Below are 15,390 nucleotides of genomic sequence, written 5' to 3'. Positions count from 1 at the left end.
CAAAAGAGAGATTTTTAAAACTTATGTTTCTCAAAGCTTTTATCCTTTCATACCCATAGGAACTGTATAAGTATGCCCAGGGTGTGGTAATGGGAATAATCAGGGTACGCAGGAATTTTAAAATTGAAAGTGCAATCCATAGCATCTTTATATGCTACTCCTGTTCTGGGGGTACAGGGGTGTGGTCCTCGGCAGGATCTTACATTATCATACAGGTACAACTAAAATTTTAATGTACTAGAAAAGATGGAGCTGAAAGGCTGATTTAGACTTTTGTTTAAATAACTTACTTAAAAAAGAATATTGCCCATGAGAATTACCTAAAATAACTACCATTAAATAATGGTACTGAAATATTTTCAGTTTCTTATGAAATTCATTATCTAATTAGCTGAGTACATCCTCTATAATTTAATGACATGGCAATGTCTGTCAATGATGGGAACCAAATACGTCTACCGTTTGCACAAAGCAGCTTCTCCCCACTGTTCCCCTACAGCCCCCTCTCCCACTACTGCAAGTAACTGAGTCTCATTTTCCCTCCTCCCAAAGCAAGAAAAAATTAAACGGTAAACAAATGAGTTAGTCTCAGTCTAGGTGGGTGAATTTGAAAAGCTACAGAAGCCAAGATTTTATAGCAGTAAGAAAGAGAAAGGGAAGGTCAGAGGAAAGGTGAGAATTTGAGTGGCCAGGGGAGGTTATCTTCTCTACGGTTCAACTACAGGTTTTCCACGGCTTCTGTCTAAACTTACAGCATCGAGCATAACACATCAGCCTCTGCTGACGCTGAAGAAACGTGTTGAGTGTAACTGACTCTGAGCTTAAAGATTTTATCATACGAAGCCCAGGGTCAGGTTTAGCTGTGCATACCTGACCACAAGGTGGGTTGGCATGAGTGTAATAAAATGAGTTCCTAAGTTCCCCGTTTGAGAAGAAACACGGTTTTTAGAATCACAGGCACAAATGAAAACACTTTTCCAGAGAAAAGCCTGGGCTTGTAGATGAGCACTCCAAGACACAGCAGCATAGTAGGAGGAGTGCCATAATAGCTGGCACTGTGAGCTCAGTTCATCCAAACAATCAGCCACTGAACTGCACAAAATGCAAATAAGGCATTCAGAACGCCTCTGTGCAAGGCTTGCTGAAAATGACTGCTGCCACATCCATATGCAGGAACACAGCACAATTCTTTCTCAATAAAACACTCACTAATAAAAGTGTAACAATGCAGACTTTTAATAGTCAAATTATTGCTTCCAAAAGTAAGCACACCATTTGCCAGGTTCCTAAATAAATTTTTAAAGTTCTGTTAATTTTGTAGCATCAGTGGAGAATATTTTATGATTGATAAAACTCTAAAATACTTACTCTTTTTTGGTTGTGAATAAAGATCTTAAGAAAATTAGGAAGTAACCCCAAATAAATTTTGGTCCAAAATAAATTTGGTCCAAGGCAAATTTAGATACCTGAAGGCAGTGCAAATATTTCCAAAACAACGCACATCTATGACAGACAATGGTTAGACTTCCAACTGAAGGAGACAAATAAAAGCTAATTAATGAAACCCTCCACTTAAACTGGAAACTTAAGGAGAAACTTAAGGAGAAACTTAGTGAAACTTAAGGAGATCCTGAACATTTCTTTCCATCTGCAGAGAATTCTTATATAGGAGCCTCTCCTTCCTCAACCTTCCCACCACAGAATAAATTAGGTTACTTGTCAAGAAACAATTGTTTTGAATATACATAAGGATCCAACCCAGATAGGTACATTCTAATCTTATCATTACATTGCATCCAAAAGAGATCCTATTTCTTCTAAAACTAATAGTTCAGAAGAAATTAAAATAGCTATTCTCTGAGTTCAAATACTTCTACTGTCCTTAATCAGAGTCCACTTAATATCACATCACTGAGAGCTAGTGAATTATTTAATATTATTAATATTTGATTGACAGTGGTACAATAAACTCTACTGTATAATAGTGCCATGAACTTTATGGTTCTTAAGCATGTAGTACTGACCATCCCTTCATTCTGGAAACCCTTCCCTCCCTAGACATATCTTAAGACATCATTACCCAGGTGTTCTACCTGCACCATGGCCCCTTCTTTATCTCTCTGAGATGGATTTCCTCAAGGCTTACTCCCTGCCCTCTCCACTTCTCACTCTCCACTCTCTTACTTCATTCACAACTGCAATTTAAATGATAACTATTATCTAAATATATACCAGCCAAGACTCTCATCTGAGCTCCAGATTATTATGTCCAGTTGCCTCCTCTGGCAGTCTCAAAGGCATCTTACACTATGTCCAAAAGGCAATCTCTGACTTTAACCCCTAAGACTAGGTACTTGTCTCAGAATGGAACCATATACCATCCACTTGCACAAACCAGCAACTTGAGAGTCGTAAGTACCTTCTTTCCCTTTCACTCCCATCCAATGTATTTCTTCATTCAATAAATGTTAACAAAATACTGTGTCAGGCCCTGTTACTACTGCTTGATACAGCAATGAACAAGAGACAAAAACTCTTGCTCTCATGGAATTTACATTCTAGTTGTTAGAGATAAAACATTAATAAAATGAGTAGGATATACAACATTTCAGATGGTGATAAGTCTTGTCAATTTTACTCCTAAATATATATTGAATTCATTTTTCCATATTTCTTTATCTTTATAATACCACTTAGTTTAAGACATCTTTATGTTTTCATACCAACTATTACCAAAATCCTCTTTTCTTTCCTTGCAATCCATTTTCTATATTTTAGTCAAAAAGATCTTTGAATGATGACCACACAGTTAACATTTATTCGGCACTAATTATACACTAAGCACTGCTCTAAGGACTTTAGTGCATCATTTAATTCTCATAATAGCTGGTGTGGTTACCGGAGTAACGTCTGTCCCCTGTACTAGACTGCAAGCTCGATCACTACTTTCACTCACTGGCATACTCCCAGGATTTGGTCTCTGAACACTGTAGACATTAAATAAGTATTTGTTTTATAATGAATAAAGTTTATCAGTGTTTAAGTGAACAAGTGTATAGCAAAGAAGGCATGTTTTTAAAGGTGAATATTATCAATTTAACAAACAACCTTGACTCTTACCCTAAGAATTAACATTTGACATTATGCACCTTTTTTCTAAACTAAGAGTTCTCCAATGATTCTATATTTTCAAGTAAGTGTATATGTAATTTGTTACTTACACACAAAAATAGGAAATCATATTATGTTAAGGTGTCCAAAGCATTGAGAGTTAAAAGGCACTGGGGTGGTTGAGTCTTAGGTAATTCTTACTGTTTCACTGTAAAATATTTTTTAAAAAGGTTGTTTAACAGAACATAAAGGAAAGCTTACTGGAATATAAGCTTTGTTTCATTCACTGATGTAAGAGTGGTAGACATTACTATATTCACCAATATCTAATTCTCCTCTATTGCTATGGACACAGATTATAGCTCCCTTTTGTCATGTCACTAGTTCTAATATTGTGCTGTAAGCAGTTGTGATATGCACCATTTCTATGTACCTCCATTCTCTCCCTTCCTCTGTTCTGGTGACCACTGATATCCCACAGAGCACAGCCCTGATTCAGCTGCATCCCTGAATGACTACATGAACGACGGTGCCTCCTGCCCTCCCTTCCTCCTGGACAAAAACCTGCAGTGTCTTTGCGTACATGAAAAATCAACTTATGCTTAAGCCCCTGACATTTGGGACTTGATTATTACTGCAGCAAAAGTTTAACACATCCTAAAACATACCCTAATGAATGCTGGGCACCTAAGTACTGCTTCACATATCTTTGTTGAATAAATGAAAAATTATATGTACTAATTTATAATTACTGATAAAGATACTCTTTGTCCAACTATCTAAACGATTATCTGATTGTTTTTCCTTTTCTAGGGAGTAACATTTCAAACCTTCTATCACCTTACACATTGACATAAACTTCTTATTAAACTATTCTTACAGAACATTTTTAGTCAATTTCTTAACACTGTTTTTCTTTATTGGAAAACTACTTCACATGATATCTTATTACCCACAATACTATTATTACATCCTTCAGGAACTGCCTGATTAGCTGCTTTCCAATAGTATCCAGTTATTACATATGCCAATAAGAGTTCTGTTAAAAACAAGCAAACTTCTTGGATACTATTTTATTTACCATGTATTTTCATAGAGAGAGATACTAGAAACCATAGCTAGAGAGTTTATAGTTTTGCTAGGGAAAAGGGAAAAAAAAAAAAAGGAAAGGCAATTTAGAGCAGTGATTGTAAGGCAGGGACTCTGGAACCAAACAGCCTTATTTGAATTCTGACAGCCCCAGTTATTAGCTCTGTGACCCTGGGCAAGTTAAATTACCCCTCTGTGACTCCTCTCCCTCATCTTCAAAATGGGGATAATATCAATAATCTTTAAAGTTGTTATAAGATTTAATAAATTAAAAGGACATAGAGCAAGTACATGGCACCCAGAAGCTCAATAAATGTTATTAATATTATCGTTGGTGACTTGCTACAATAATACAGAGGAAGAACACTGGATGGGATGGAATTTGATTCCATTGATTTCTTGCACAAGTTACACAACCTCTATAAGCCTCAGCTTTCTTACCTTTAAAATGAGGCTAAAAATCTAACTTGCAGGGGCTTCCCTGGTGGCGCAGTGGTTGGGAGTCTGCCTGCCGATGCAGGGGACACGGGTTCGTGCCCCGGTCCGGGAAGATCCCACATGCCGCAGAGCGGATGGGCCCGTGAGCCATGGCCGCTGAGCCTGTGCGTCCGGAGCCTGTGCTCCACAGCGGGAGAGGCCACAACAGTAAGAGGCCCGCGTACCGCAAAAAAAAAAAAATCTAACTTGCAAAATTACTGAATGAATTAAATTTTTAAAAATTTGCAAAAATGACAGCACAATGCCTAGCAAATAAGAGATGTTCAATGAAAATTAGGTTAAACGAAGAAAGAAAGGGGAATATACATAAGGCAAAGAAAGAGACAAAACTGTAGTAAAGACCAATCCTTAAGGATTGCCAAGTGCAAGTACAATTTAAAGGATGGTATCTCTGTGGAGTGATACAGGTGAGCAGAGAGTCCCTTAAATTTTCAGCTAGTGGTCCCTGGCAAGTATGCCATTTCCAGCTAGAGGACTATGATGTTTTACACAAACACACACACACACACACACACACCCTCTGTTTGTACCCCTAGACACTTGGATGTTTTTGAGGCTGATGATCTAAATGGTCAGTTGACCCATTTCTAATATGCCTAGTGATGTTTCAGCTCATGTGTTCTTCATGAGATCCCAATTTGATTCTTTACAAAAGTAATATCAATGTTTGTACAACTTTAAATTGGAGCTTTCTAAAGAATGTCTCAGCCTTTCCTTGCCTTACCATCTGACTTGCCTAAGACTTGATCATTTCAGACAGGCAATGTATTTAAAGGGCACAGAAAAAAAAAATTAGCTTCCTCAACTAAAGTAGTTAAAATAATGGTGAAACAGGAAAAAGAAAAGTCTGATTTTATTTTGGGCAACTTAAAGGGGAAACTGATTTACCCTTTTCTCTACTACTACAGAATAATAAACATAGCAAATTTGCTGTTACTTTCTTTTAATAAAAGGAAGCAGAACTACTAAAATAAGATGAAAAGGAATCAAAGGTATTTAATAAGGTGAAAACTGTGGCATATAAATGAAAAAAAAATACAAAAAGCTCTACATTTAGAGAATTTGGAGGTTACCATGTTTAACCTGAAATAATGTTCACATTGAAAATTGAACATACTTGAAAACAGTGTGCAAATATAGTTTTCTCTCCAAGCCAATTACTACATTCAAATTAATTTATTTCATTACAAAGGTACAAACCTAAGGGGTCATGTAATAAACACTCTGTAATATTAATCCTGTAGCAATCAAGAGGAATTAACTCTAGGGATGGGAGCATATTTTAAATACTTTTAAGTTGAATGGGTATTTTAAACAGTCTGTGTCAAGAACTAAACAACTTAGGAAGAAACTAATTTTTTAAAATATGTATATAAAAATAACAGTTACATTTATTTATGAAAAAACAAATACTTACAATATCTTCTATTATCTCTTTGACAGCTGCCACAGCTAAAATAAATAAGAGAGGAACCAGTGTTGTGTAGCGACCTGTTGGTGATACATCAGGTATTTGCTATCGGAAGAGAAAAAAAAAGGATGAGAAATTCAGTAAGAACTAGAAGGTTTATAATACATTTAAAAACAACAAAGGCTTGGAGCTTCGTAAAATATGCTTCATTGATTTTACCATCTTGGTAGACTAACACTGCATGAGGTAATTTGCTTGTACCTAGTATGTATCTGGGAGAGGGGGTTAATTAGCTTCACTGGCAAGCAGTTGTGTGTAGGAGTAACACCTACAAAGGGGGGATTGGTTAACTAAATTACAGCATGTCCATATACTAAAATTTCACACAACCTTTAAGGATGTTATTTTAGAAACAAAATAAATCACATGGGAAAATATCCACACATTATTACATGGATAAAGCAGATGATAAGACATATATACTCTAAGATCCTCTTTTTGTAAAGTAAGTCAATTAACAATGCTTGGGATGAAAAAAAAAAAAAATAGACCAGAGGATAAACACCCAATTAAGACAGTAATTGCCTCTTGGTGGTGGTGGAATAATAAGAGTTATAAAATTTTTTTCTTTGTTATGTTTTCTTATTCTTTTTGCATGAACATAGACTACTTTTTAATAAAATGAAACTTTTTTTTCCTAATTACAGCTAACCCAAATACAAAATGAAAAAATTTTTAAATGGTAACTTACATTCTAAGGTTCAGAACTGACAATGTTACTGTTACTAAAATAACTTACTAGTTTAAGAAAAAGTCCCATCCCCCTTTACCACCCAAAATGAACAGTCCCCACCACATTAAATTTACAGAATGTTTAAAATAAGTTGATAAAAATGAATTTAAAAAAATGAATCAAAAGGCTTGACAAAGTAGCAGCAGTATTCTAACTCAGCTTGCAGCAAGAGCTGGAAATGCACAGCAAACCAGCTTATCTCTCTGTGCTTAGACAAGCTTCAGAAGATTGGTCATGAGCTTAAGAAAAACATTTATTAACATCTGAACACATGATTTTGAGCTAAGGTTTTACAACATGACTTTACCTGAAGCAGTGCAATAAAGAGAAAAAATGAATTAGCGGCTCTTCTGAACTGAGAGTAGAGAAATCTTGGAAGGAATGTGATTACGTTATATTTTGCAGTGCTAGAAAACAAAAATGAAAAGTAGCATAAAAGTTAATTACTCCACAATTAGCACCTATGTTTACAAAATTCTATTATTGCCATATAAAAAATTAAATGAGGAACAAATGCCCTCTGTTTTAAATCAGGAGAACACTGCAAATGGTCATTAACCTCAAAGAAATGGAGTGAAAGGAACTGTCTAAATAGTAAGAGTTTAATTTTCTGCACAATATCTTTTGTTCTCTTTGGCCAATCATCCTGTTATCATTACTAGCAACAGCTTACAAAGAAGAGCACCTTTAGTTAAGATAGTGTATAATATGTTAATAGAAAATAAAATCCTGCCCCCCAAAATCAGCAATTTGAGCAAGACCAGAAACATCAAATAGAGGGACTTCTCTGGATAACGTCAGAGAAATGAAGAGTTTTGTGGGGTTCGGTCTGAATTTTCCTCATGGCTCCTCTAGAAACTTGGCTAAGACTCCACACCAAACACATCAGATATGTCCACAATCAGGAAGATACCACCATTTAGGTCTCAGAAATATCCAATCTTCCTCTTGTTAATTAAATAAAAAGGGGATTAAAGGGACACATGCCACACTCCTTAAGCTCAGAAAAGTTACTGTAGAATTTGAAGGTGTAAATATTAATTTTAAACGGTCATTTCACAAATCTAGTTTTGTCACCAGAAAACTACTGGGCTGACGTGTGGCGGGAAGGGGGTTGGTGTTCACTTGGTTCCGGAGGCCACTTAGTGAATAGTGCTTATAACAGCAATAGTTTTACATTATCGTTGGAATGAAAAAATAGTACAGTGAAGTAATTCTCACACCTTCCATTCCTCGACACCATATGAAATTTTGCAAGTATCGAAAGCCAATATTTAAAGACTATTTAACAAAAAGGAGCTCTAAGTGAAGAATTGCAAAGACTTATTTTAAAAGGTGAAAACTTGTTCATCAAAAACAACAGTTCATAGGTCTATTAACAGGTTTAAGACAAAGGCACATACCCATGAACAGTTTTCATTATTCAGATACTGTAACTAGAATTGGTAGCATACATATGGCTGCTTAGCCTTTCTTCTCCTTCCCACTTCTAGATTCTTATTAACATCTCCTTCTTGGCTAGAAGATGGAGAAACAGCTGATACACACTGCCTCCAGTAAGCTTTTAAATATTAAACTGATTTAACTGAAAGCTCCTTGCAAGCATTTTCATTTTGGTCTGTCAGGGGAGATGTCCTCCCAAGTTCTGCTGTAATAGCTAGTCCCAAGCATTCTTTGGTAGTTCTTACCTGACATGGTTATTGCAGAATTTTGTCAGCTGGGGCTGGTTGATGAATATAGTCCTTACTTCCTCCTGGTCAGCCAGTGAAGTCTTCTCTGAAACATCATCAGTCTTCTCATAACCTTAAAGAGAGAGAGTCTTATTTGATAAGAAAAGTTTCATTTTATTATCCAGACCAAAAACACATTTCATAACTATCCCAGAGCCTAAAACCTGTTAAAAGCTATCTGCTTCCCTGTTACTGGTGTTGCTTCTATTCTAATAAAAGGAAAAATCCCCACATTTAACATTTCTACTAAATTTAAAAGGCAGCACTTAACAGTCATGTAAAAGCTGACCCATTTCAAAAAGAGAAACATCAATTTTTAATTTGTACCCATCTTTTCCCCAGAAATGTTCAACTTATTTCCTTCCATTACATAAAAATATGTCCAAAAGTAACACAAAATTCTAAAATGGTTTACACTTTTAGATAAGACTAACAAGACAGAGGTAATGACAATACATTCTGAAATTTTAAGCATACATATTTAATGCTTTTCTGGTTTTGTTTTTTCTTTGTGAATAAAAATAGAGAAAAAGATCAAGTCACCTCACCATCACTGAAACAACCTAAATAGATATGGGCAATTTCAACTGGGTAACACCTTGCTGCAATGTTGACAACACTTTTAAAAATGCATACAGGGCTTCCCTGGTGGCGCAGTGGTTGAGAATCCGCCTGCCGATGCAGGGGACGTGGGTTCGTGCCCGGGTCTGGGAAGATCCCACGTGCCGCGGAGCGGCTGGGCCCGTGAGCCATGGCCACTGAGCCTGCGCGTCCGGAGCCTGTGCTCCGCAACGGGAGAGGCCACAACAGTAAGAGGCCCGCGTACCGCAAAAAAAAAAAAAAAAAAAAAAAAATGCATACAGCTTCTAGAAGAACAGAAAAAATTTTAAACTGCTTATTTTACTTTCTAGTGAGAATTAAATAAGACTGAATTAAATCAGTCCTTTACCCCTTTCCTCGAGTCACCAACAGTACTTTATCTCAAATACCCACTTTTCTTCCCTTTTCTGCCTAGTCAGTGCCAACTCCTCCCAAAAGACCTGCCAACAGTGGTCTCTTCTGAAGTATTCTCTGGTGCTAAAGTCAGTGCACCTTCACTATGTTCCCACAGGCCTCTGTACCCCCCCTGTCCCTTGAGTCTGTCCCCTACCAGAATGGAACTCCCTGGGGCCATAGCTACTTATCTTCCAATACCAGTACTAACAAACAGCAGGTACTCAATAAATGTTTGCCAAATAAATAAAAACTAAATGACAAAGGACTTGTTATGTGCCCATTTCTTTGAGAGCAAGCAAATGATTCTCCACCCACTGATAAAGAAACTGATGACAGCCATGTGCTGGTACAACTTGTACAATAAAAGCTTGCGTGTGGGGTTCCGTTACCCTATGAAACCAGAAAATCATAGGAGCTTCCTACAAAGGTGGAGAACATGAGCATAGGGGCGGGGAAGGTGAGAAACAGTGTAATTGTGTGCAGGGCAGTGCAAACAGGACAACACTGCTGAAGAATACACAAAAGGCAAGGTAAAGACAGGTGAGATACAGTGCTGAAAAAGCACACAGGCCAGGTTTAAAAGGACCTCTCATGCTTGTGAAGAAGTCTGGATCACATCTTCTCGTTGGTAGTGAGCCATTGAAAGCTTGCCAAGGAGAGGCACAGGGTGAGAGCCGCACTTTATATTCATCACTTCGGAGGTCACATGGATCCAAATTAGGTACTGTTACACTCATTTTGCAGTTTTAGACACATTAGCAGCTTTGCCCATGGTCACATGGTTGATAATTATCTGTCACTACACCATGTTTTAGATGTAACACAAACTTTCCTCCCTAGTGTATACAATCAAAATTCCATATAGGGATTGCTAAAGACTGAATGTTTATGCCTCCTCCAAAATCCATCTGTTGAAATCCTAACCCTGGATGTGATGGTATTAGGAGGAAATTTTTTCGAGGTGATTAGGTCATGATGGTGGAATCCTCATAAGAGGGATTAGTGCCCCTTTTAAAAGAGGTCCCAGAGAGATCCCTCACCTCTGCCCCATGTGAGGACACAGCAAGAAGATGGTCCTCTATGAACCATAAGGCGGGCCCTCACCAGACACCTAATCTGCCAGTGCCTTGATCTTGGACTTCCCAGGCTCCAGAATTGTGAAAAGTAAATTTGTTATTCATAAACCAGCCAGTCTATAGTATTTTATTAAAGCAGCCTGAACAGACTAAGTCATGGATTATCAAACAGAGGCACAGCAACATTAAAATTCTTAGAAATCTTTTATTAGATTTTCCTTGATGACAGCACGAAGACCGTAGTGTACTGTTTACAGTACCTCACCTGGACAAAGTGCCTCAAGGAAACCAGCTCTCCACTCTGCTTTGAACTGATATCCTCAAGTTGTACTTACTTTACGTAACTGGATGTTCTCAGCTGAGGTGTTAGGTGTCACTCCTTACCTGACACATCCATTTATACTGGGGTTTCAAATGCTGCCAGGTAAACTTGGACATCACCTCTCCTCATCACATATGAATCTGTATTCAAGAATTCCTAAGGGGCAAAGGATCCTCCTAGAAAAAGGGATTGGAATCGCCTCTTTCCTTAAATTTTGGTCTCATACTTCTGGGTTAGAGGTGAACACATCCCCTATAACCGATCAATATGCACCAGACAACTCTGTTTTTATGCTTCTTTTTTTTTCTTTTAAAAATGTTCTCTGCAAGAGATTGGTTCAAGGTGGCAGAGTAGAAGGACGTGCTCTTGCTCCCCCCTGCAAGAGCACCAGAATCACAACTAACTGCTGAACAATCATTGACAGGAAGATGCTGGAACTCACCAAAAAAAATACCCCACATCCAAAGACAAAGGAGAAGCCACAACGAGATGGTAGGAGGGGCGCAATCACAATAAAATCAAGTCGAATAACTGCTGGGTGGATGACTCACAAACTGGAGAACACTTATACCTCAGAAGTCCACCCACTGGAGTGAAGGTTCTGAGCCCCACGTCAGGCTTCCCAACCTGGGGGTCTGGCAATGGGAAGAGGAATTCCTAGAGAATCAGACTTTGAAGGCTAGCGGGATTTGATTACAGGACTTCGACAGGACTGAGGGAAACAGAGACTCCACTCTTGGAGGGCAAACACAAAATACTGTGTGCATGGGGACCCAGGGTAAGGAGCAGTGACCCCATAGGAGACTGAACCAGACCACCTGCTAGTGTTGGAGGGTCTCCTGCAGAGGTGGGGGGTGGCTGTGTTTCACCTTGGGACAAGAACACTGGCAGAAGTTCTGGGAAGTACTCCTTGGCATGAGCCCTCCCAGAGTCCACCATGACCCCACCAAAGAGCCCAGGTAGGCTCCAGTGTAGGGTCACCTCAGGCCAAATAACCAACAAGGAGGGAACCCAGCCCCACCCATCAGCAGACAAGCAGATTAAAGTTCTACTGAACTCTGCCTACAAGAGCAACAGCCAGCTCTACCCACCACCAGTAGCTCCCATCAGGAAAATTCCACAAGCCTCTGAGATAGCCTAATCCACCAGAGGGCAGACAGCACTCCTGCAGCCTGTGGAACAAAAGCCACATTCACAGAAAGACAGACAAGATGAAAAGGCAGAGGGCTATGTACCAGATGAAGAAACAAGATAAAACCCCAGAAAAACAACTAAATGAAGTAGAAATAGGCAACCTTCCAGAAGAGGAAATCAGAATAACGATAGTGAGGATTATCCAGTACCTCGGGAAAAAGAATGGAGGCAAAGATCGAGAAGACACAAGACATGTTTTAAAAAGACCTAGAGGGCTTCCCTGGTGGCGCAGTGGTTGAGAGTCCACCTGCCGATGCGGGGGATGTGGGTTCGTGCCCCGGTCCAGGAGGATCCCACATGCTGCAGAGCGACTGGGCCCGTGAGCCATGGCCGCTGAGCCTGCGCAACGGGAGAGGCCATAGCAGTGAGAGGCCCGCGTACCATTAAAACAAACAAACAAACAAACAAACAAACAAAAAGACCTAGAAAAATTAAAGAACAAACAGAGATGATCAATAAAATAGCTGAAATGAAAAATACACTACAAGGAATCAATAGCAGAAAAACTGTGGCAGAAGAATGGATGAGTGACCTGGAAGACAGAATGGTGGAATTCACTGCTGTGGAACAGAATAAAGAAAAAAGACTGAAAAGAAATGAAGACAGCCTAAGAGACCTCTGGGACAACATTAAGCTCAACAACATTCGCATTATAGGGGTCCCAGAAGGAGAAGAGAGAGAGAAAGGACCAGAGAAAATATCTGAAGAGATTACAGTAGAAAACTTCCCTAATATGGGAAAGGAAATGGCCACCCAAGTCCAGGAAGCGCAGAGTCCCATACAGGATAAACCCAAGGAAACATGCCAAGACACATAGTAATAAAATTGGCAAAAAATAAAGACAAAGAAAAATTACTGAAAGCAACAAGGCAAAAAAGACAAACAACATACAAGGGAACTCTCATAAGGTTAACAGCTGATTTCTCAGCAGAAACTCTACAAGCCATACGGGAGTGGCATGACATATTTAGAGTGATGAAAGGGAAGAACCTACAACCAAGATTACTCTACCTGGAAAGGATCTCATTCAGATTAGAAGGAGAATTGAAAAGGTTTACAGACAAGCAAAAGCTAAGAGAATTCAGCATCATCAAACCAGCTCTACAACAAATGCTAAAGGAACTTCTCTAAGTGGGAAACACAAGAGAAGTAAAGGACCTACAGAAACAAACCGAAAACACTCAAGAAAATGGTAATAGGAACATACATATCGATAATTACCTTAGACGTGAATGGATTAAATGCTCCAACCAAAAGACACAGGCTCACTGAATGGATACAAAAACAAGACCCATATATATGCTGTCTACAAGAGATCCACTTCAGACCTAGGGACACATACAGACTGAAAGTGAGGGGATGAAAAAAGATATTCCATGCAAATAGAAATTAAAAGAAAGCTGGAGTAGCAATACTCATATCAGATAAAATAGACTTTAAAATAAAGAATGTTATAAGAGACAAGGAAGGACACTACATAATGATGAAGGGATCAATCCAAGAAGAAGATATAACAATTATCAATATATATGCACCCAACATAGGAGCACCTCAATACATAAGGCAACTGCTAACAGCTATAAAAGAGGAAATTGACAGGAACACAATAATAGTGGGGAACTTTAACACCTCACGTACACCAATGGACAGATCATCCAAAACGAAAATAAATAAGGAAAGAGAAGCTTTAAATGAAACAACAGACCAGATAGATTTAATTGATATTTATAGGACATTCCATCCAAAAACAGCAGATTACACTTTATTCAAAAGTGTGCAAGGAACATTCTCCAGGATTGATCAAATCTTGGGTCACAAATCAAGCCTCAGTAAATTTAAGAAAATTGAAATCATATCAAGCATCTTTTCTGACTACAACGCTATGAGACTAGAAATCAGTTACAGGGGAAAAAAAAGTAAAAACACAAACACATGGAGGCTAAAGAATACGTTACTAAATAACCAAGAGATCACTGGAAGAAATCAAAGAGGAAATCAAAAAATATCTAGAGACAAATGACAATGAAAATATGATGATCCAAAACCTACAGGATGCAGCAAAAGCAGTTCTAAGAGGGAAGTTTACAGCAATACAATCCTACCTCAAGAAACAATATCTCAAATAAAAAACCTAATCTTACACCTAAAAGAAGTAGAGAAAGAAGAACAAACAAAACCCAAAGTTAGTAGAAGGAAAGAAATCATAAAGATCAGAGCAGAAATAAATGAAACAGAAACAAAGAAAACAACAGCAAAGATCAATAAAACTAAAAGCTGGTTCTTTGAGAAGATAAACAAAATTGATCAACCATTAGCCAGACTCATCAGGAAAAAGAGGGAGAGGACTCAAATCATTAAAATTAGAAATGAAAAGGGGGAAGTTACAACAGACACCGCAGCAATACAAAGCATCCTAAGAGATAACTACAAGCAACTCTGCCAACAAAATGGACAACCTGGAAGAAATGGACAAGTTCTTAGAAAGGGATAACCTTCCAAGACTGAACCAGGAAGAAATAGAAAATATGAACAGACCAATCACAAGTAATGAAATTGAAACTGTGATTAAAAATCTTCCAACAAACAAAAGTCCAGGACCAGATGGCTTCACAGGTGAATTCTATCAAACATTTAGAGAAGAGCTAAAACCCATCCTTATCAAGCTCTTCCAAAAATTGCAGAGGAAGGAACACTCCCAAACTCATTCTATGAGGCCACCATCACCCTGATACCAAAACCAGACAAAGATACTAGAAAGAAAGAAAATTACAAACCAATATCACTGATGAATAGAGATGCAAAAATCCTCAACAAAATACTAGCAAACAGAATCCAACAACACATTAAAAAGATCATACACCATGATCAAGTGGGATTTATCCCAGGGATGCAAGGATTCTTCAATATACGCAAATCAATCAGTGTGATACACCATATTAACAAATTGAAGAATAAAAACCATATGATCATCTCAGTAGATGCAGAAAAAGCATTTGAAAAAATTCAACACCCATTTATGATAAAAACTCTCCAGAAAGTGGGCATAGAGGGAACCTACCTCAAAATAATAAAGGCCATATATGACAAACCCACAGTAAACATCATTCTCAATGGTGAAAAACTGAAAGCATTTCTTCTAAGATCAGGAACAAGACAAGGATGTCCACTCT

General features: G+C 38.1%; 1 protein-coding gene across 4 annotated transcripts in view; it reads right to left on the bottom strand.

The window, feature by feature from the left end:
* The window catches only part of ATP8A1 (ATPase phospholipid transporting 8A1), a 242,469-nt gene that overhangs the window by 196,371 nt on the left and 30,708 nt on the right, over positions 1 to 15,390 (bottom strand). For all 4 annotated transcript variants that reach the window (XM_059066067.2, XM_067036148.1, XM_059066068.2 and 1 more), the window contains exons 2-4: positions 8,591 to 8,705; positions 7,210 to 7,309; positions 6,116 to 6,214 (exon numbers count right to left, since the gene is read on the bottom strand). In XM_059066067.2, coding sequence (XP_058922050.1) covers positions 6,116 to 6,214; positions 7,210 to 7,309; positions 8,591 to 8,705 — 314 coding nt within the window. The remainder of the gene's footprint in view (positions 1 to 6,115; positions 6,215 to 7,209; positions 7,310 to 8,590; positions 8,706 to 15,390) is intronic.

This window comes from Kogia breviceps, chromosome 6 (assembly GCF_026419965.1).
Source record: "Kogia breviceps isolate mKogBre1 chromosome 6, mKogBre1 haplotype 1, whole genome shotgun sequence".
Lineage (NCBI taxonomy): Eukaryota > Metazoa > Chordata > Mammalia > Artiodactyla > Physeteridae > Kogia > Kogia breviceps.
This window is presented reverse-complemented; position numbering and strand designations above follow the sequence as displayed.